Source organism: Prenolepis imparis, unplaced genomic scaffold (genome assembly GCF_030444845.1).
Source record: "Prenolepis imparis isolate NDT839.2.m4 unplaced genomic scaffold, iyPreImpa1.0 SCAF_11, whole genome shotgun sequence".
Classification (NCBI taxonomy): Eukaryota; Metazoa; Arthropoda; class Insecta; order Hymenoptera; family Formicidae; genus Prenolepis; species Prenolepis imparis.
In genome coordinates this window covers 7,814,512-7,838,151 of record NW_028141169.1, presented here as the reverse complement: position 1 = coordinate 7,838,151, position 23,640 = coordinate 7,814,512, and the positions used below count along the sequence as shown (strand labels likewise).

The following is a 23,640-nucleotide window of genomic DNA, read 5'->3' as shown; positions in this document are numbered from 1 at the left end:
GCTCTACTAAGTCTGTCTTAAAGACCGGGATGTGATTTTGAGAGGAAAGGCAGTTAAATATAGTACTTTCAATTAATTAACATCGCTCTGGCGCGTGTGTTGGGCAACTTACGCAGAGTCCTGCAATTTCTTCTTAATCGTACTGAGATCCATGGGGGTTTTTATGATTTTCTTGTAGGTCGGGAACTGTTTGGTGTTCACCGGCAGGAGGAACGGCCAGGCCTCGTCCTGCTGCTCCAACTGTTCGAGAAGTATCTTACAAGGCGCCAGCTCTCGTTGTTGCTTCTTCGTGAGCGTCCGATTGTTACCCTCCTTCCGTGGCGAGGCGGTAGGAGTCGGCGGTTCCGACGAACTGACGTCCTCTACGTGCGTGTTCGATGCCGTTGACGGCGTTGGACTGCGGCGCAAAACAACAGAGAAATTTTTTTATTTGCACGATTAACTTCCGTTCTGCAGGAGGTTTCCCGTCATAAAAAGCCTCTGGACGAATGCGCAAGGACGAATGGCATATAGTTTCGATCGTGTGTCCGGCTGAGACGGGTACGTTGCTCCCGATGAAATATTTGCGTTCTCTCTTTGACTCTCTGTCTCTCGTTCGCTCTCTATTATTTTTTTTTCGTTTTATATTTTTCGCCCTTTTTCGCCCTCTCTCGTATTTTTTTTTTTCCGACTCGTCATACACGATCTGAAGGCGGCTCTACTGTTATACGATGAATTTTCTGATAAACTACCCATCCCACAGTCGGCGATCGCAAGTACATTAGGCAACAACGATGTATTATGAACGTACAGGGTGTCCCGACAAAGAAATCTGAGAAAATAAGAATATTGAAAAAAATTGAAACCCACTGCTCGAAACTAGGAAAAGCTATCAAAGCTATATAAATTGCCTCTAAACGAATAAACTGGGATCTAACAGCTTCTTGTGGAACACCCTGCGTGAAAAGTAAAGTTCCTCAAGACGACAAAAATTCTCGGCAGTATTGCGTATCACGAAGCCGAGGCTTAAGTAGTCGGTAATCGCATGAATACATTGTATACAGATAGTTCGATAGTTCATTTTGTGAGATTGCTTTATTCAATCGGGAATCATATATCGTTCGCTATTTGCAGTTCGTTAAATATTATTTGAATCATTATCTCATCATGGCTTTTTTTTTAATATACTTCGCACGAAACGTCATAAAGTCAGCGACTTGACAATGTTTGTTTGTTTTTAACGTAATCACCTAGCTGGTGGATGATCAGAACTTTCACTTTCTCTGGTACCTCCCCCTTTGGTATGACTCCTTCGACTACTATTTCTCTTCTTTGGTTGTTTACTGTGGCAATTAGAGCAATACCATTTTCCTCGTGGCATCTACAAGCAAAATAAAATATATACGTTGAAAAGTCTGCCTGTAGATACGCGAAAATTAACTTTGACGGATAATGAGATCTTTGAATCTATAAAAATGTATTTCGATAATTACTCACTTTTGGCATGACAGGATTATGGCAGTCGGTGTGATAAGCCCTGGGACAGAGTTCGCATAGAACCAAATTTTTACCAACTCTTTTTCCGCATACTAAACAATTGCGTTCACCTGTCGCTTTGTTCATACACTCGTGACAATACCTGAAGTAGTAGTAGGAAAAGTTTGAGTAAAACGTTCAATTTTAAATAAAATTATGATTTATTACATTCTAAAACAAGATTGTCGTCACTCACCAGTCACCATCAGGAATGTTTTCCATTTTTGGACGGAAACAATAAGTATGATAGCCACGATCACAGCCATCACAAAGCAGTAGCTTATCTTCGTTGTCTCCACTATGACAAAACTGGCAATTCTGCAACCGAAATAAACTCCTCATTTAAAAGGGAATAGAAGGAATTCAAATTTCTCATGTGGTAGCTAAAATAGCATAAAGATTACAGCATTTTTTGTTAATTGAATATTTTTTTAAATTCAAAGCTCACTAATAAAAATCTATATGAACAATTTGTATGTATCTAATTGGCACAATGCAAAACATAATTATGAGTAGCGTTGCGTAAAAAAATAATCATCATTAAAAGCTCAATTAATGAAATTTTATATACAATAACATATTCAAAATAATAAATGCCAAGTACTTTTTAGTTTTGACATTTTTCAGTCTAAATATACTAAATATGCAATCATATAAATAATAATGAATACAACTTAAATCGTGCCATAATGAGAATGTGAGTCACAGCAAACGAATGACGAATGAATTATAAATGAAACAAAAATAGCAATGAGATTTTTCGAAATGCATTAGAGGATTTAAAAAGCAGGCTGAAAGAATGATGCGAACGTAAAAGTCAAAAACAAAGACATAAAAATAATAAAAAGAAAAACGAACATACAAATAGTAAGCGGCAGTTTTGCATGCAACCGTTACGTTAGACTCTGACCACCATTGAACGTACATTCTTTAGCATTTATTCTACGATTTTCGTTATACAATTTATGCATATAGATATATATATATACGTTATGCAATGTATGCATATATATACGTTATACGTATCCCAATATTCAATTCACGAATAGGACTCGTCTAGCAGACGCGCGGATCAATTTCATTCGGTATATCAATTGCATTCGCATAAATTAAGCAAGCGCGTTGCGCGAACAGAGCGAAATTCAACGGATGTATGCAAATTTCATTGCCATATTCTTCGCACACGTGACAATATATATTAGAATTTTGGAATGAAATTGGAAGCGGATGTATTGTGAGAGCACAGTCGCAATGAGAAGCGTATATCGTTAGGCTCGGTTATCGAATCGAATAGACACCTGTCAATATCCATTCGAAGCGACGACGTACGCTCTCTCTGTGAGCCATCGAACGGAAGAGGACATTAGGGTATTATAGGTATTATAGGAGTAGGAGCAGAGCAAAGGACGATTTCGGTTAGTAAGTTAGTGCGAATACCCACAGAGGTCTGAGAAGTAGTCAATAGCTGTTTGTACTGATTGGTAGCTTTGAGTGAGACGCAGCGGTTTCGTAGCTTGGCGCAGACCGACTTTCTAGCTGTTGTTAGACTCACAGCCTTCATGATGCTCTTGTCCCAAGCGATGCTGGCCTCGAGCATGTAGAGCGCCATAGCGAGTTGCGCCGATGTGTGCGCACGTGCGGTCGCCTCTCGCCAGGTGTTCAGGCCCCGCGGTGTCGTTTCCTCCGGTGGTGCCGGCGCCTGGTTATTCTGCTCCGAGTTGTTCGAATTGTTTGCATGAGCGGCCGCCGCCTGTTCCGCCTTGAGAGCCGCCAGGTTGGGATCTCCGGTACTACGCAATTACGATTACCAGTTCGATTATAGATCTCGGAGAATTTAATTTAAATATTAATCGATTGTTTTAGTAATAGTAGTAAAAGACATACTAATTGATCGAATTTCACTTAACAAAAAAAAAATTTATCTGTATTCTCTTACCAAGTGTCATAAAAATTATATGATATAATTATAGCATAAAATAAAAATGATAATTAAGGAAAATTATCTTACCATACGCCTAAAGGTGGTTTCAAGTATCTTCTTTCTATAGCCGCCTCCAAGGAGAGTAACCTTTGCCGTGCCTGCTCGACCGCGCTGATCTTCTCCAGCTCGTTCAACTTCTCGATTTCTTCGGCTTCCTCGGTTCCAGCTCGCGGTGGTAGCTTCCAACCTTTGACCTGCATGCTAGCGTTAGCCACTTTGTCTTCGAGGGCTTCTACTTGCTCTAACAGCTGAGCATCTACACGTAGTGCAACTTGTTCGCTCCAATCGCTCGGATTATCCGGTTTCGGAATTGGCGTATTGGGATCATCCAGTTCCGCTTGAAGTTCAGTAGCGGTGATATAGCCGAGATCGACATTAATTCTACCTGTTACGGCCAAGAAAGACTCCATCGTCGCCCATGTTGTGCGCTTCAATTCCTTCTCGCGGACGCCGCGTGAATGTAGATGCTCGAGGAGTTCTTGGAACGTATCGACGTCTGTTATCCTCCACCAGCCGTATCTCAAATCTGTAAAGTTGGTTGAAAAACACAATCACATATCTGCGTACATATGTATTTTTATTATATATTTTATTTATTTGTTTGCGAATTTACCTTTCGGTACTGGTTTGGCTTCACCGGGAGGCGGTAAACCATGCACCTTCAAATATTCCAATTGCGCTGCTTCGTCTTGAGTCAGAATTAGGGGCGCTGGACTGTCGCATCTATCGTAATTCGGACTGGCTGGCGGCGGGAATATGGGAATTCTCAATTCGGTCGGCTCGGCTATGCCAAAGATTTGCTTAGTACTAGCTCCCGGGGTGTCGCACGTTTCTCGCGGTAAGATGGAAAACCAATTAGGCTCGGTATTGCTGCTGTCTGAAATAATCGACATGACTAATATTTATTAAAAATATTGAAGAGTCTGTTCTAGATTTCAGGATTTATAAAAACTCACTAGAAATGAAGGAACCGTTGAGTTCTTTCCCGTTGTGCAGATTATTGATGTGGTTGAACTTGTCGCCATTCGGTATCGTCTCGACGATCTTATCCTCCATTGTCTTCACTACAGATTTCGACAGATCTTCGTCCATTTCCTCGTTCTCCTTCTTTATTTTCTCGGTTTTCATATCGACATCCATCACCTCCGTCTCCTGTTTTATTTCCTCGGATGTGACATTTGTCTTTGCATCTGTCATCGTACCATCAACGTCGTTGTTCCTGCTCTTTTTCTCATCTTCTACGTTGTCGGAATTTCCCGAAGCACAATTTTGCATAGGCTCCTTTTTGCAATTAATCTCCTCCACTTCAGATTTCACCTTGTCGTGAGATTTCATGTCTACATCCTGCTCGTTCGAATTGTGCTTCTTTTCATCCTTGACCTCGTTTGGCGCTTCATTCTCGCGATTTTCACAATTCTTACTTTCGCTCTCTCGCTGCTTTTCCTCGGATTTCTCCTCCACCGGCATATTTTTGTACTTTTCGTCCAGCTCGGCTTGGAATTCGAGAATTTCCGGTTCGGCGCTTTCCATAGCTTCCACGAAGATACCACCGGCGGTTGGCAACTCCCAATATCTCCTCCAAACCCTGTCTTGGCCGAAGACATGCGCCCGGAGTTGTTTCGACGAACTGTTCAGCTTTTGCAATTGCTCCTCCGATTGCTTCAACAGCTTGTCCAATTTCTTACCCAATTCTTCGCCAGATAGATTTTTGTCCTCCTCCTAAGCAGGTTTAAATTTTGTTTACATACAGTACGAAATAAATTTTTAAATCGACTAAATCAATGCTAATACCTCTTCCGGCTGAGTGCCTTCGCTCTCGTTCTCAGACATGTCTTCTACTTCATCCTCGTGGTGAATTTCGTCCGGCGTAGGCGTTGTACCCACAGCAGTCGATGTAGTATTGCTTTCTTCCTCACCTTCCTTTTTCTCAATGGTGATCGTGTCGCCAATCTTATTCACAATGACGCCCACAGCTTCCATCCGGACTTTTCGACCATGTAATTGCCTAAGCCTGTGTAAATGTAAAAAACAATAAAAAATATTATCAAGACGGTTTAAAAAAAAAGACAATATTTTCTCTTTAAATATAATTTGATATTTTGAAATAAAATAAATGATTTAAAATCATGATACATCTTTAATATCGTAGTATATCTTTAATAAAAGATGCTCTTTATTATAGATTTATTAACATCTTTTAATATTATTATTCCAAGATTCTCAACTTTTGTTCGACCATTTCTTCATAATGCAACTTACTTTCTAATCTTAGTATCCAATACGAATCTCTCCTTCTTCAGCTGAGCTACTGTCTCTAGGCTACCCTCTATCTGCCTGATCACAGCCTTATTTTGCAGCAGCTCGTTACAGAGAAAAGCGAGCATCTGCGCTTTATGCGTCGGGTTCAACGCTAGGAAAGGCTTATCCCGCAATCTTTCCGACATCCTCCACGTTTCGTTGTTATGTAAATGCTCGTAGAATTGCGCGTTCTTTCCCGAGCAGGTTGAAGCGTAGTCGCCGCCGTTCTGATGATGATCGGCAAACTTCTTGTCGCGCTCGCGCTCAAGGCACACCCCCGTCAAAGCCTTCACTTCGCCGGTCGCGTTCGCGTACAGATAAATTCGCAGAACTTCGCTGATATTGGCGTGAGTGATGTCAGCTTGACGTAAACTTTGACCCAAGCCTGTGGTGTGTCTGGCTGGTTGCGGAATTCCTGGATCTTCGATGGCGCACACCAACAGATGCGTCATAACCGACAGCATCTCCTCTTCGGCTTCCTCATCGTTGAGAAGGGCGAGTTGCAGACTCTTCAGAGTTGGCAGCGATTCCATGTCTAGAAGAAAAGAAACGATAATATAATGCGATGCATTCGAAATAAAATAACGAATAAAATCTTATTCTGACATGTATCTGTCATGTTAAACGTCCTCACCAAAGCCCAATGTCTCCCCGAAATTATGTAGAAATTCGTAGACCATGATGATGTCCGAGAACGCTTGCCCGGAGAGTTTAAGTCCAGGTATTCTTTTGAGTTCTGGCAGTGGTCTGTGATCTGAAAAATTACGCTCTCGTCAGTAAAAAACGCGCAAACTTGCGCCTAAGTTCTCAGCTCATTACGTGACGTAATAATGACAACGCTCTCATCGCGTGAGATCGATCGAATCTTTTGTTCGCGCACCTGTCAGCTCCATATCCTCGACGGGCTTGCGAATTTGTTCGATCAACTCCATCTCGATTCTCCTCTGCTCTGCTCGCTTCTCCTTCGTTGCTATTCTCTCGGCCCTGACTTCCAGACGTTTCTTCTCTTTTTCTTCCATCTTTCGACGATTCTCCAACGCTCGCACTAGGGTCATGTGCTGCCTCCTTCTCTCTCTCTCCTACGATCATTGTCCATCGTTATAATAACACCCACGTGAAATTAATTAGCGTACTCATGCAGATAAAATCGAATCAAGACAAAATTATACGAAGACGAATATAATGTACGAAGACTCCGTTGCGTGTTGCCAAAAAAAGCGTAGTGTGTATGTAGAGTGGAAAATCACGAAAGAAGTGATCTCTTTCTGAAAGACTCGAAATACGGTGAGAACTTTGGAAAAACTTCCTTGAAAATAATATATGTATATTTTGAAAATTATTAAAAGTCTCTCTCAGGAGAGAGTATGCTACACTTTCTTGGTCATTTGTTATGCAACGTCTATTTAATTGTTTGTACAAATAAATATTTTAATTGAATGAAGAATACACACTGAAAAAAAAATTGTTAACTTGGCTATCGTTCAACTAAATATTATTTTGTTAATTGAACATATAGAAATATTTAAATTAAATATAACATATTAAATAAATCTAACAAAACGTATATTTGACTTAAATACTAATATATGTTCAATTAACAAAATAGTAATTTAGTTGAACGGTTTAGTCAAGTTAAATTGGTTTTTTTAGTGCAATAGCCCTCTTAATGATTTTCCACTCCGTATTTGTGACACGCACAGGTAATAGGGCAAATCTACTACCGTCCCAAATACTCTTTCACGCACTACATATTACGAACATTATCGTCAAACGGATGCACTGATAAATAATCAGATCTAGAAGAGTCGCGGATACCGCTTCTTACACCGCGAAGAGAAAATCGTGCAAAACAGATGTAGCGTTGCCCGAACTACTCGAGCGTTTCTCTCCCAACAAATCCTAAAGTTTTTAAAAATCTCAAGGAAACTTTCAAGTACCATTAAGGGCACAAAACAAGCGAGAAATCTGTTTTTCCTAGCGCTGAACTTAGAAGAACTTAGGTCTGTCTTTACAAGATGTAAGCTTGTGAACTGTAATGATTGTAAAAGCCGAAGCAGATGCCAATTAAGATGCCGACTTATTGCGTTACAGACAAAGGTGATGTATGCGTTAACGTAACACAAATCGCGTCCGTACAGAGGCAGTTACATTAGAGACCCCCCCGAGAAAATGTAACGCATAAACCGAGTTGCCGTTCACCGCAGTTTTGTGATGTAACGCAGAGCCATGGTAACGATGGCAATCATCGTGCGAGTTAGTTGCGAGAGCGCGATTATTAATTCGTTAATATCGTTCCGTTAGATGCTAGATTGGGTACATGACATACCAGCTCGACGGTGTAGAGCATCTCGCGCTGCTTGGTGAGCTCCTGCATGTACATCTGCGGCACAAAACACATCCACAATCCACTAGTGCTCTCAAAACACCAGCTACGCTCCATCTAACAATCTTTCTCGCTCTCAAACGCACAAACGTTCTCTATTCTTATCGGCTATTTTACTGTCACACAATTAAATCGTGCAGAGCGCGATCGATCTTCTCGCGACAAGATTGTTGGATAATGCGCGCAAATGTTATGTCGAATTTATTTTTCCGGATTTCGATAGAAAGCGAGCGAGCTAAATGATAGTGGAGTGTCTCATCTTCATCTTTGCGAAATTACGATTCATCATATTTGTCAATTAATAAACTTATCTTGGCTAAGAAAAATTTGCTGCAGGATCATCGTATATAGAAACTTTGCAAATTTCTCTCAATTAAACATGGAAAGTTTATTATATTTGATATTATTAAATATAATTACTAATTAAATTTCTAATAAACAATCTTGAAACTAAATAAAAATTGAAGTTTTGCCTATTTAAACAATTTAACTTGCAAACATTACGTAATTTGCAATGCATATATTATCTTTTAGGTTTTCTCATTCGCTACAAAAAAGATCAATTCGAAATTCGTATGTGATTAAAATTTAGAACGATGAAGATTGAACATTCTGTATGTGATGTGCGATGAGACTTACACTTTCCCAAAAAATGATATATTAATCGCATTAGCAATTTTATTTTTTCATGTTGATGAATATTGATAATATAAATAATAAGTTAGATTGTTAGAGTTATAGATCTAAAATACAATGTTAAATCTTTCCAAGGGAATTTCTACAGTATAAATTAAATATTAATCGTTAAAGTGACAAGTAAAATAATGGCCCTATACTCTTCGTATATAATGTATCAATTTTTATATATAATTACAGTTTAATTTTTATATATAATTACAGTTTACTGCTTATATAAGTTTCATATAGGTTTCACTAATTACGATATTTAAAATAATAATAAGAACTCTGAATTTCATGTTTTCAAAACAAGATACAGTACTTTAAAATAATGCCATTAATAAACCTTAATAAGGAGTTATTTTTTTAAAGAATGTTTTTGGAAATTGGAAATAATACATATTTTCTAAATAAAAAAAAGATCGTATTGTAAGATATTAATTAAAAAAACAGTATATAAACAATAAATGGTTTAAAATATTTCAATTTGGCTTTATAGATCATATTTTGATATTTATTCTGCATTAAATGAAAATAGAATCTTTTCAATTTTTAATTTACGTAATTTTTTCGAAGAATTTAATAATTGGATTTTCAATAAAAACATTTCTACAGAAAAATTGCATGCAAATTACACAAAAATTCTATTACTAGTAAATACTATTTCGGGGATATCTTGCATTTAAGTACAAGTAAAATCGAATTTATAATTGTAACAGATTAATTTATAATAGTAATAATAATTAATAAATATAATAATTTATCGTATAAAATATTCTGTTCTTCACGTATTTAAAATATTAATTTTTCATTCATTCTCTCTTTCTCGACAGACAAAGCTTTATTTTTTCAATTTATTCCACTCCTACTCAAAATAGAAAATCGATTTCGATTTTATATCGTAAAAAAATATTTAAAAAAAGAGGAAACGACACAGACGATAAAGTAAACGGAACACTTCTACATCTACGAGAGACACACTCACACACACGCTAATCTACAGCGTGACGACACGATTGACGATGAACGGTTCATAATTAAATCAAGAACTCACCTGTTCCTTCAGCATGACCGCTTGCTGCCGTTTTAGCTCTCGTTCCTGAGAAATTAAAAATTCTTTAATACAATTTTGCGGAAACGCACGATAGTACGTGATCATTCGCGTTAACGTGAGAATTTTACATTTCACGGGGTAATTCAAGAAGAGAACAGGGGGCAAGCATTAACATAACGATTATTGAATTACCTGTTGCTTCCTTTGTTGTTCTTCCAGTCGCATCTTCTCCACCTCTTCCTGCCGTTTTTTCCGCGCCTGCGTACATGCCATACACACGTCACTCGCATCCGTAATTATGTTTTATCAGGAGGAAACTTAGACAATTTTGTTCTCGTTCGCAGGATCATTCGAAATTTACGACAAGAGAAAGAGACATTATTATAGCCGGCGAACGAAGAAAATTATTATCTCGTTATCAGCACTGATAATTAGCTGGCTAATTGGACTTTTAGTTAATATATCCTTTACTAGTTTGTCATCAGCGACGATCGAGAGGATTGCGAGAGAGCAAAGATGTTATTCAATCTTGTTATTACAGACTTCATACCTCAATTTGATTACATCCGGTATAAAATAATTATATTTTTTCTTTACAATTATTATTACACTTTAGGGAAGCAAATCTATAAAAATTATATCTTATAGGATATATATGCAATTTACAAGACATTTAAAATTTTTATCTCGTAAAATAATTTTCAGAAATATTTGTCAATTTTTTATACTATATAAAGTTTGCAGAAAATACATTGTAGAAATAACACATTATGATCTAAGAAGAATTCATCTCTAGATTTACTTATTGCATCAATGTGGAATTTTCATTAACATTCATGAATCTATTTGCCTTGTGGAAGACAGTAACGTCATTGATTTCTTTTTTAAAGCGTCCGTCTCGATCTTCGTTTTATAATCTTCCCGATTTTACGATTGCATTTCTCGTTCTTTGGATGGACATAGTCTCGTCGACGGGCAACCGGACGAATAGCTAGTTCGACAAGTTTTTTTTATTCGCGAGGGATAATCTTCTACGAGTTTTCATTTTGAATTCGTGACGTTCGTAGTGTAATTGTGATTCGAAGGCTACGTGTGAAAAGCGATGTCTAAATAGCACAGATCAATAACAGGGGGTTAAAGCACTACTCTAGAATTCGGGAATGTAGTCGGAAATTAATATGTGATTGATTAAAATATTCTAATGACACATTATTCGAATTTTAAGTCAATCTTTCCTTAACGTAAATTTCATGAATGGGCTTATTAATTTTTAAACTATTCATCGAATAGCTAAATGATGTTTGACTAAACGTTAAAGTTTTAATTAGCTCACTTTAAATTTAAATCAGAAATAAGATTTTTCTTTTATAATTTTTTTTTAAAATTATATATATAGTTAAATATATATAATTATGATATGTATAATTAAATATATATATTTATATATCAGTTTGCAAAATTAAACTATACCAGTTTTTACTGGGCCTTGAAATTGCATCCTTCCCGACTACGCTCATGCTAAATTCTAAATCTGTATCTCTACTCCAGGGAAAATACGCGCATAAGTTAACTTTTGTTCCCGTCGACTCGGCAATCCGATCATCGCGTTCTCGTGGATTCTTTATCGTCGGATATATGCTAGGCTCATCGAAATGTCGCAGTCGCGGAATAACGCACGCTCAGTTTTCTACATACCGATAAACATTGCATATTAAATCAGCGCAATCGGTCCTCGCAAAAATCTTCATATAAAGAGAGAGAAAGAAAGAGAGTGAGAGAAAAAGAGTGGCAAAGGCATGCGAGATTTAATATAAAACTCCACCAAGAAAGTAGAGTGGCGCGTGTATACGCCAATACAAGTAGCCAAGCATAACGACGAAGAACGACTCGCTCGTGAATTATCTGTGAATGAAAACTCTCGACAGCAAAAATACGAAATTGTGAAATAATTATATACTTAATTATTATATAAATAGAAGAAAGACTAGAGGAATAATAACGAGAGAGCGTTATGTGAAAACCAACACCATTATAAAAGACCGTAGAGAAGTAAAAGAACACGTGGAAAAATTGAAAAACCTCAGCGTGCATGCATGGAGCCAAGCAAATATACTCGCCTATGTATGCACATATTATATCAATGGTTACGTATATAAGTACCATCGTTCAAAAGCTGATAAAACATTAGGTTAATGTGTTGTTTCACTTATGAATATAAAATATAACAGTAGATAATACAGTATATAGTATATAGGAAATATATGTATAATGCGTGTATATATATATATTTATAAATATATATAAAAAGAGTAGACGTATATATATATATATATATATATATAACAATTAGATTGAGTATAAATATCACATTTATTACGCGAGTTCACGTGTCGCTTTTTCGTTCGCAGTACAATAAAAAGATAAAGGAAAGCTTTCAAATATATACTCGTGTAGCGAATGCTCGAATATACTCGTAGAGACAGGTATTCGAGAAATATGGCATGCTGGATAATCATGTAGCTAGCTGTTATTTTGTATAGTGACAGGAGAAGCTAGGCACAGGATAGCATTGCGACAGTCGGTTCATATATTATCATATTTATATATCGTGCCTACGTATATATCGTCAGCCTTAACGTGCCTCGATCACAGTGTCGATCTAATATCCCGATGATTCTCGATGGATCGCGCTTCTCCATCGTCGATTTCGGAAAAGATTACGCTTGCCAACGAGAACTCGAGATTGACACACATCAATAGTTTCTTTTTACAATTTCACGGCGGATTTCGGATTTCTTTTCCGGAAATTTATTTCTCTCGCCAGAGGATCAGAGTTGATCAATTATAAATTTATCGAGTTCAAATTTCGAAATATATATGAATCACATTGAGTAAAAAATCTATTTTGATTATAATACGGCTCCATTTTTATCTCAACAAAATGTTAAATGTCTAAAAATATGATAAAATTACAAACATAAATTTTGAAATTTTATTGAATCGTCAAACAAAAAATAATAAATGCTAAAGATTAAACTCGCTTAAAATAACGATCTCATACATCGAAGAGCGCGATAAGCACCTATTTCATAACAATATTTTCAAAATCTATCCATTATATTATTTTTAAAAATTAATCACGGTAAAATTTCATTGACAAAAGTATAATTGTTTTATTATTTTATTTGTAAATGTGTGAGAGTCTGAATTGAATGAATCTAATATCGAAAATATTAAAAACGAAATTCCGAAATCCGCTTGGGCCGGATGAAGAGATCGGTCATCCGCTGATCGTGTTCAATCCTACGGAAGCACGGTGGTGAGCATCTATATGCATGTATGTGTATGTGTGTGTGTATGTGTGTTCTGTATTTTCCCGTTTCATCATTACATGATGTAATAAGGTATAGGCGAAGTAATTCGCGCGACGCCAGTCACAGGTTCGTCTCTTCATCTCGGGCGATCCACGTCGAAAACGTTCGAGTGTTATAATGAGAGCTCGAAGAGAATCGTGAAATGTTAGGACTAAAATATCACAAAACTTCCGACTGCGCGAATCATGCTTGTAGCAATCGATGTTGAAGACTTTGAAAGAGAGAGAATTTTATGCATCTATCTAAAACCTTATCTAGTAAATGGTTTCAAATTATTTAAGCGCGAAAAATATTTTCACCTTGATATTATTCGCTTAGACATTTTTCTGAACTTAAAATTTTTTATCGACCCTGATATATGTACTTGTAAAATTAAAATTGAACTCATCAGATAATTATAAAATATTTTATTTCATTGAGACGATTTATACTGTGACGATTATTCGACTACGAACGAAGAGACGACGAGGACTGATGTGAAATTTACAAACAATATTCTGCGTTGGAATATGAGAAGTATTTATAATTTGTTCCACCCAACGCAAATACACGTAAAATCGCGGACCGCGAGCGGGTGTACTCACCCGGTTCCGGTAACTCTTACCTCCGGGGATCTCTTCGCCCTTCTCACAAACCGTATCCGGATCGCGGAAGATATTAAAGCCAAAGGGGGAGAGATAGGGACATCCGGAAGAGTAATAACGACTCTCACAAGACAATATGACAACATTCATTAGTGAAACATGATGTGGATTCGATGATGGGTTCAAGTGATGTATAATGTTTGGATAGCGAGCTTTGAGATATCGCGTAAAGGAGGAATAAATAGGGGTATGAGAGAGAAAGAGAGAGAGAGAGAGAGGAAGCGGGCAAAATCAGGGAAGAAACAAGATGATTCGGGAAAGAAGGGTTCGGGGGATGCGTCATACGACATCTTACCTCTAGAAGTTCCTGGTTCTGCGTCTGGGTCTGTGCCTGCTGGATATTGTCCGGCGGCACATTAATCGTGGTCGTCGTGCCAGTCGACGTGGTGGTAGACGGGTTCAACGAGGAGGTGAGCGACGCTGCTGTCGGCTGCGTGGACGACGTCAAGCCCGCCGACGCCGGCGGCAGGGTCAGGGTGGGATAAGGCGGCGGAGGCGGCGGTAGCACTACTGGCGGTACCACCTGGATCTGCGGCGGCACTACGACCACGCCAGAGACCGACGAGGGCGGCGTCGTCGTGATCGTGGTCGTCGTCGTCGTCATCGCCGCCGGGCTGCAGAGCGTCGTCGACGCGAGGGACGACGACAAGGACGGCGGCGGCGGCTTCTTCGACGGCACATCCTCGACGTCCGTCTGCTGCATCATGTCCCGGTTGCGCCAGCTCTCGGCGATACTCTCGCGATTCTTCCAGATAGTGGCGACCGTGCTGCTCGCCAGACCCAGTTCGCGAGCCACGTCGCTCTTGCTCTTGCCGCGCTCGATCTCTTGGATGATCTTCATTTTCTGCTTGATCGTGAACGCGAGCCGCTTTCGACCCTGCGTTGGTGGTGGTTTCAGGGATGCCCAATATATAATCGATCGCGTTAATTGAAAGGAAGATGGTGGTCGTTTCAACGACCACATGCAACCGGTCGGTTCGCGGTCGATCGGTGGGAATCGGAAACGCGACGATACGCGGAGGTCACTTTACGCGAATTTCAAAGGACGCGATAATATGCATATAGGATAAATTAAATCATGTCGAGAGTAAAATATTTCTCTCCCTCTCACATACACAAGATGTATTGTAAAGAATAAATGTTCTTCTTTCCCGAGATTGAAATATCAGATTAAAAATTTCTCGTTATCGAATGCAAACAAAATTAAACAATAAAATGATATTATCGGTAAATTAATTCTGCAGTCGCATTAGTTTTTCCGCGTTTATTAGTCGCGGTACACATTAATTGCTTTAGTAATCGCGATGAATGAACTCCGCGTACCGCCTTTAAAAAGACTAAAATATATATAATTTCGATAAAAAGCCAATTTCCAAATACTATAAGCACATAAAAGCGGTTAATTAATTTAAAAAAGAAATACGCGCGCGACGTACTTATTAATGATTATATAAACACATTAAATAATAGAAAATAATTCTTTCGACTATTTTTCGAATAATGTTTAATACAACGTAACAACACAATAACACACATAACAAAATAATAACGTCTTTAATTAACATCGAGATATCTATAATCTCTCTAAAAAATGCAATATGCATTATATGATCGATAATGTACATACATCTGTTTCCCTCTACGTCCCAGGGAAAAAACGATTAGGATCGGTTATATACGATCTGGGCATCCCTATTTCTCGCGCGTTCTCCACTACATGTGAGTCCACGTGTAGCTACAGTTACTACACTATTGTGTCGTCTGACGTCTCCTTCAAATTGCACGGACTATGTGTGTATGTTCGGGCAAGTGATGTGCGTGTGGATGTGGAATGCGTGTGTGAATGCGAGGGAACAGATGAACGAACGAGTGACAGTGATTGAGGGGGATAGGATGGTAATCTGGCTTGCGCGAAGGATTCCGCGATGGGGTAGTTTTGGAGGACTATCACAATGGATGGACTTTTTGAAATCTCTACAATCGCGCGCCTCTACTTCGAGGTTTTTCCTTGCGTAGAAAAAATTTTCAAAATAACGTCGATCAGTCTCTTTATCAAGCAAGCATTCTAATATATTACAATCTATTCGTAGATACACAAGATTAATTAAAATTAAATTTTTTTTCTTAGACTTATGGAATCCCACAGTACCAGATGGGAAATATTTCTAGAAAAGTTTTTTTAATCTTGATTTTACTTCTCGACTTTGTAGAAATAAATTCTGCATTGTGAGCTTTATATTATCAAAAGTAGAATTAATTATCTTATATAGTTAGAAGAGAAATACGAATAATTGTATACTTTCATTTTTATAATTGATACATAGAAACGGAGAAAAATCAATTAAGATTATAATTTTGACTAAAAAATAAATATTGGATATAATTCATCTTTTATATTTTATTACGTTGTATTTCAATATTGTGGATGCCTTCTTGTAACATAAACTTTTCTCTATCAAAAGCAATTATCTACTACATACAATTACTTATCGCTATTATTCGCGATCAAACAGATAAAAATAATCAGATGTAAAATATATCAACGGTATCTCTATTTACAATAACATCAAACAGCATCGATTGAAAAACGCATGGAATTGTTTCAAAACACATCAAATATCGCACAAAGAATTTTGAAATTCAAACCAATACTGGCATCCATATTAATTTATTCACGATTCCTACGTACAAAGTTAAAAAATTCTGCCTTTTGTGTATTTTCGAACATACGCCAAAAAGATGTAGTCGACTATAAAAGATGTAAAACTTTTATTCCTCTTATTAAATAATTTGGATTTTAAAAAAATTTCAGTGCAACTATTTTCTATTTCTTTTGTTATTTTTTTTTTTAATTGTAATTTCTTAATTGATAAAGAAAATGAAATCGCGTCGCGTTCACGTTCAGTCCTCAACAAATTTTAGAATCAAACGCTCGGAGCTAACAATAATTTGGCGAAATTAGAAAAGGGTGAAAATCAAATAAAAGATAGGTGGGAGGACATGCTGGATTCTCCTGTCACTATCGCTAGCGGTTGTTTCGGTTGGCTATGGTGTCTCGTGTGTCTTGGGACAATAGGGGTTGTAAGAGGGTCGTTGGACGGATATATAGTATAAGAGAGTTTTTCTATACAAGAATATTCATTAAAAAAGATCGTATAATATGTATATATAGACAGATGTATATATATATATATATATATGGAGATAATATATATATATATATGTATATATATATAAATACGGCACACACAGAGAGAGCATGCGACACGCACGACAGGTGGACAAAATACAAAAAAACGTAGGTATCCCAAATAGAATAAGAGAACAGTTTTTTTTGTGTGAATGAAACAACGAGATCGAGACAAACGTGAAGGAAATTCGGCGATAGACGTCGACTTACCTCGAGCAGCTGTTGAGTTCTGATCTCCCGTTCTCGTCTCACGGCTTCCTGTCGTTCCGTCTTCTCCTGCTCTTTAATAAGCCTACGGTGAATGAGGGTATCATTAAGTTTACATTATGCCCACAAGCGATAAAAACGCTCGAACAAATCATTAATAAAGTTTCGCTCACAACTATCTGTTCATAAATTTTACGAATCGCGGAATCGAGTTCTGTTTTAATGTAATAATCTGTGTCCGGATTTTTATTCGCGATAACATTTACTATTATACGCATGCAATAATCTTAAAGCCAAAAGAATTAATGTATGTTAAACACCAATTAAACACCAATATGTTGCAATCGTGAGACTCCGATTTAAGTAATAAAATCTGTCACAGCGTGAAATAAATAACGTTTTCATAGCGAAATTAGCATTTCAATAAACTTTGATTTATTATTTCGATTATTATCGACAATCATTAATTTTCCGTTATTTTATAAAGCGATTTAAATCGAATAATATTTAATATACATTGATTCTATCTCTCAATATACATCTTTTCTTACTTCTTTTTTTAATTTTGGAGTTTAATAACAACAATAAAAATCCGCGTGTAATTTGCATAATCAAATGACTTACCTAATTTGTTCCTTGTGCCGTAACGCTTCTTCCTTCGCAGCCTTCTTCGCATAAGCTAGCTTGTCTCTCTCGTACTGATTATTCATCCGTCCATCTCTGAAGCTATTAGACATTTTCAACTCCTCTAGTCTCTTCGCTACTTCCTGAGCGCCGAGTCTGACGAATTCGGCCTCCGCTAGACCCATCGTTGGCTGCAGGAATTCTCCGACCAACGGGCGGGAGGAGAATGAGAAATTGGCGGTTGTTAACTCGGCAGGATTTTGATGCTCCAGAAACTTAAATCAGAAAATAAAACATCTTTCGAAAAAAAGTCGAATAATCTGACCAATCTAACTTTTTTTTCAGTATAATTATATCATTTCGTTATTGTTAATTTATATGCGTCTAGCAACGTAGACACAAAGATAAAAAAAAAAAAGCAATGACAGTTTAGCAAAAAGTATTTTCGAACTTTTAACAATTTTATACGAATCACTTTTGACAAGTGGTCCATCAGCGGTTGTAATATGTCGCCACCAACCTTTACTAGATCGGGACTGCTCCTAAAAGTTTTCCCACAGGGACTGTAATATGACACGTCGCCTTTTATCACTCCTGACTTTCCCAGCCCCTTGATAACCGTTTCACGCTTCCAACCGCGCTCCAACGGCATTTGAAGGTCTCTCTCGCTGGGCCTGAGCTTTCTCCTTTTCGCGCTGGGTGTACCTTCTGCATTATCGTCATCAGTGTCCGTGACAACATCGGTGTTACTGCCGCTCTCGCTGGTCACGTCCATATTGCTCTCCTCTCCCGAGGCCTCCAGTAACTTGTTTTTCATTTTTTCCTGCAAAGATTTTTATATAGGGAGAATGGTTTTAGTGCGAAATTATAAGTAAAAAAAAAAAAAAGAAAAACGAACATGGCTCCTCGCCCACGAAGCACGAATTGGTCGAGGCCGCTTCTTCTTCTGTATCTTCGTTAGCAAGTGATAGTACTTTAACAAAAGATAATCCGTAAAGATGTATAAAAATTAGATAATTACGAAAGTCAAAATAAATAAAAAAAAACCAGTGTTCTATTAATTAATCGCAGCAGCAACAATGCATCAATTATAACGTGTCGAAATTAAAGTAGCGACAGTGAAAAATCTCGCTCAAGTTCTATCGCGCCTGAGTTTTACCTGGTGTTTGTCGTCATTCTGACCGACGGTCACGGAGTGCATTTGATGCGCCAGTATATTCGTTTTCAGCAACGACACTTGGTGGGACAATGGCACACTCGGATCCAAGGTCGGGGTGGGTTTAATCCCTAAAGCTCTGCTCTGAGCCAGCAGCGACGCGACCGTGTTTTTCTTAGGCTTCGACACACCGCGGCCGAGATTTCGCGGCCTACCGTCCTTGTGGGTGGTAGTGCTCGCGCTCTCGCTTTCCTCGCTACCGCTACTCGGCCGTTGTGGCGAATCCGCGGCGGCGAAGAATTGCGCTAAGGAGGGACTAGGCGACGCCGGGATCGGCACCGAATTCTGCGGCACTCTTCTCGGCTTGGGTCCAGGTTTTCGTCTCGCTGCGATAATTCGGTCAGTTATACTTCGATCAATAAAATCGAATATCTTAAGAAATTTTTTTTTCTCCAAAAAAGGATAAATTTTTATTTCATTCTCTGAAAAATCATGATTAAAAAAAATAAACTTTTTTGGTAAAATTTTCGCCTTTGTAGCTTGATGTCTTGACAGATTTTAGAAATTGTATCGATAAAATTCACAGAATAGAGGAAATAGAGATTATCTTTCCTTCCCCCCTTTCTATACCTTCTAAATTGAATAATTTTATTTTGATATTTTAAGTTTGACAATTAATTTATCAGTTTAAATTAACATCAGTTTATATCAATTTATTTCAAGTAAACTGCACATAAAGCATGGAGTTGTTTAAAAGATCGACTTTAAGAGATGTGGAAATTCAAATGAATGAACTAAGATTATAACGTTTGCACAAAATACTATCAACTTTCTACTTTTCTATTTCACGAATAGTTTCTCCAAGTAAAAACACGCGATATTTTTACGCCTTATAATTTTTTTAAAACAATAACGACCGGAAGCAAGCGTTTGTTGTACTTACATGTTCGATCGGAGACAAGTAATGACTGGCTTAAATTACTGAGCTGACTGAGCGGCTGACTACAAGAAATCGGCGAGCTATTGCTCATCGTGGCGGGTTTCAGAGAGAGATTTAGGGGCGCATCCGAATCGTTGACGTTGTTGTTGGCGTTGCTGCTACTGCTGCTGCTGCTGCTACTGCTAGTATACGTCGGGGGTGCCGATAGAACGGAGCCATTGGTTGAATGAGCCGGTAGTTTGATCACCTCTACTCGATCCGCCGTATCTCTGTACTCGTTCGAGTCGGTCTAAAAAAAGATAGAATGCAAAATAATTACGTAATGCGTGTTACAGGTTTATATCACATGTAAAATATACATTTAGCGTTGTTAGTTAGCTTTCGAGAGAGTATTCACACACACACACACACACACACACACATCATTCATAAAAACTATAAATTATATAAATAACAATGTTAAAGCTCCTTTATAATTCTATGCAATTTTAAAATTACGACTGAACATACCCCCGTGCGATTATATTTCCTCGGTTCCATCATCAGCGATGAGGCTAACGTCGTGTTTGTCTGATGCGCGCTAAGAGCAGGGCCGGGTGGTGGGTGAACGCTGACGCTGGGAGTGTCCAAGGATATTGTCTTCTTCCTGCCGCGATTTGTCGTCCCGGGAATCTTCGGACCGACTATACTCGACGTATATTTGATAATCTCCGTATCGGGAGGTAGACGCACACCTCCCAATATACTGCTAGGATCACTGAAGAAAATGTCATTGTGACATTACTTATTTTTAGCAGCAATTAAGCTAAATAAAATTATGCGACGAGAAGAAATGTCTCGAGTAATGACATTTTGAATCTAATTTTATCGAGATCTCTATAAAGCTGGACTTTTTATAGCATAAATACTCTGCTTAAATTTATGTAAATTTACGTGCAAATCATAAAGCGTTACGAAGCAAATCTATTGCATAATTGACTTAATATATTCACCTTCCTTCCTTCGCGGAACTGTCTCGCGATAGGGAAAACGATAGCATGAAAAAAGACAATTTTGCGGAGAGTTAAATAAAACTCAGCTGCGAAATTCTATAGTCTTGCACCGTGTATTTAGAAATATACAAGACTCTCACCTGACGACGTTCGTTTGTGAATTTGGCGTACTGCTGACCGGGGTGGTGCTATGATGAGAGGACGTCACCGGTACTTGAGTGGACACAGGTAAACTGCTGCTCGTCATACTCGGTGTCGTTGAGCTACTACTGCTAGCTGGTGTCTTATGACTCTTGCTTGACTTAGCTGTTTCATAATAACGTACACAACAGCGTGAATAAAGTCTTCAATTTAAATTGTCACCGAAAAATGTCCGCATTCGTTTCAATACAAGATCAACGACCGTCAATTGTTGCGGAAGTTCATAAACTTTCACAAGTCTAGTTTCAAGTTTTCATTTCATTAATAAGTAATCTCGTTTATAACTTGAAACTTGAAGGAAAACATAGGAGCGAATTTAGAATTATATTATTATAACTTGGAATATATAAATGACAAGATATAAAATGATAAAACTCATAACTAAAATAGGATAATTATAATAACAAATCAGAAGGAAAGAGATATATTACTATATTATAATTCAAACAAGTTTTAAAAATATAAAAATATCGAAAAATAGCAAGTTGAGGAATATATTGTCGTACAAGCCAACATTGAAAAAAGAAAAAGTTGTTAAGGACATATACGTCCTCTGACTACTTCGAACGACGTTGTTATTTCGAAAGAACCCGTCGATCGAGGATTAAGCGTACGGAGGCGGACAGTTTCTCGAGCATCGTATTATGCAATGTTGTTGATCGCTGTTACTTACACTTACTGGACTTGTGGGACGAGAGGGACGGGGGATTAAGTAGAGAGGCGGGATAGGGCGGCAGGAGGCTCTCGGCACCGGGCGGAAATCCGGGAAGTCCTGCCGCTCCTTGTAGCCTCGCGATATAGTCCTGCGCCGCCAGATGAGAGGCCATTGTCCACCATGCACTAGCTGCTGGATTGATGCCTGCAATATGAACGAATATGCCTTCGTGTGTTTCATAAATCCGCTCGGTCCGTAAAATTCGATCTTAAACTGTGGCTCGACATCACTCGACTGTCCAACTTTCAACGAGATATAGAAAGGATATAACTTTTTCGAAATGACGTAAATAAACAAGTTCAATGCGGATCGTGACAAAGTAAATCAAAAGCATGATAAATATACTTCTAATCTCTTTCCTTTTTTTTTTTTTTTTTTTTTATAGGCATGTTATTGATATTGTTGTCGCTTTTCCGCGATGCTGATTGGCTGTCTTGATTCGCGTTGTGCGTTATATTCATAACATCGAGCAACTGCCATCGCGAGGGTTAGCAGTTTGACATAGTTTGTCTCCAAAATAAAGTTACATAAAATAACATATTATGTTTTAAATAATATGTTATAATACTTTAAACTCAATTAATATTTGTGACAGTTATCAGCTGAATTTTGCCAAAAAATATTAATCGCGAACAAAAGTATTATAACATATTATATTACATACAAAATATTATTTTAATCATAATAATATGTTGTAAGTAATATAATATGTTATAATATACTTATAATATATACTTTGTCCGCGATTAATATTTTTTGACAGAAATCAGCTGATAACTGTCAAAAATATTAATCAAATTTAAAGTATTAAAACATTATTTAAAATATATTATTTTTTAAATTTTATTTTGGACAAACTGTTAAACTGCTAACCCTCGCGATAACAGCCTCTCGATGCTATGAATATAACGCACCAACGCAAATCAAGGCAGCTAATCAACATCGCGAAAAAAAGAGGCAACAATATTTGCGAGACTCAACTTAAGGCCTTTTTTAGAAAGGGACTAAAAAACAATACAAGCATGCGCTACGTACACGCCATTCCTCGATTTTATGTTAAAAAGAATGATTCAGAAATCAGCTGATAATTGTCAAAAAATATTAATCGAGTTTCTAATACATTTTATTTAAAACATATTATCTTAATTTTTATAACATAATATTATTTGAAAATTTAATTAGCAAATTAATGCTGTAATCAGCTGATTTCAGCTGTCAAAAAATATTAATAAAGCGTTAATTTGCTAATTAAATTTTAAAATAATAATAAGTTATAAAATTTAAAATAGTAATATGTTGTAAATAATATGTTATAATGCCTTATTTACGATTAATATTATTTGACAGAAATCAGCTGATAACTGTCAAAAATATTAATCGAGTTTAAGGAATTATAACATATTATTTATAACATAATTATTTTAAGAAAATATATTTTTTATTTAATCGGCTCTCAATATTAATAAATAATAAATAAATAAATGTGATCTGATGTTCTAGATGTCGGCAACTAGAGCCAAGCGCGAAAATTAATTTCTAATTTTTCGGAACAGTATCTCTTGGTTTGAGATCACTGAGTTCCATTTGATTAATTATCAATTAACCTCGTACTTCCAATGGAAAAATAGGCGAGAAAAATATAGGTCCGAAAAGTCGCTGAAGCGGGAATTGAACCCGCGTCTTTCGCT

At 37.3% G+C, this 23,640-nt stretch overlaps 1 protein-coding gene across 16 annotated transcripts in view; it reads right to left on the bottom strand.

The window, feature by feature from the left end:
• Window positions 1-23,640, bottom strand: part of LOC145943054 (bromodomain adjacent to zinc finger domain protein 2B) — a 154,983-nt gene that overhangs the window by 2,694 nt on the left and 128,649 nt on the right. For 3 of the 16 annotated variants that reach the window (XM_083050267.1, XM_083050268.1, XM_083050270.1), the window contains 26 exons: window positions 21,911-22,096; window positions 21,177-21,342; window positions 21,037-21,054; window positions 20,555-20,801; window positions 20,048-20,333; window positions 19,108-19,490; window positions 18,847-18,921; window positions 18,469-18,771; window positions 17,949-18,223; window positions 17,328-17,409; window positions 14,223-14,804; window positions 10,102-10,167; window positions 9,910-9,954; window positions 8,121-8,174; window positions 6,675-6,873; window positions 6,429-6,548; window positions 5,756-6,329; window positions 5,288-5,507; window positions 4,453-5,215; window positions 4,110-4,391; window positions 3,524-4,022; window positions 2,957-3,305; window positions 1,712-1,833; window positions 1,477-1,618; window positions 1,230-1,360; window positions 113-397 (listed from right to left, as the gene is read on the bottom strand). In XM_083050267.1, the coding sequence (XP_082906393.1) occupies window positions 113-397; window positions 1,230-1,360; window positions 1,477-1,618; window positions 1,712-1,833; window positions 2,957-3,305; window positions 3,524-4,022; window positions 4,110-4,391; window positions 4,453-5,215; window positions 5,288-5,507; window positions 5,756-6,329; window positions 6,429-6,548; window positions 6,675-6,873; window positions 8,121-8,174; window positions 9,910-9,954; window positions 10,102-10,167; window positions 14,223-14,804; window positions 17,328-17,409; window positions 17,949-18,223; window positions 18,469-18,771; window positions 18,847-18,921; window positions 19,108-19,490; window positions 20,048-20,333; window positions 20,555-20,801; window positions 21,037-21,054; window positions 21,177-21,342; window positions 21,911-22,096 (6,454 nt within the window). The remainder of the gene's footprint in view (window positions 1-112; window positions 398-1,229; window positions 1,361-1,476; window positions 1,619-1,711; window positions 1,834-2,956; window positions 3,306-3,523; window positions 4,023-4,109; window positions 4,392-4,452; window positions 5,216-5,287; window positions 5,508-5,755; window positions 6,330-6,428; window positions 6,549-6,674; window positions 6,874-8,120; window positions 8,175-9,909; window positions 9,955-10,101; window positions 10,168-14,222; window positions 14,805-17,327; window positions 17,410-17,948; window positions 18,224-18,468; window positions 18,772-18,846; window positions 18,922-19,107; window positions 19,491-20,047; window positions 20,334-20,554; window positions 20,802-21,036; window positions 21,055-21,176; window positions 21,343-21,910; window positions 22,097-23,640) is intronic. The other 13 variants (XM_083050271.1, XM_083050276.1, XM_083050272.1 and 10 more) reach the window with 13 other exon arrangements.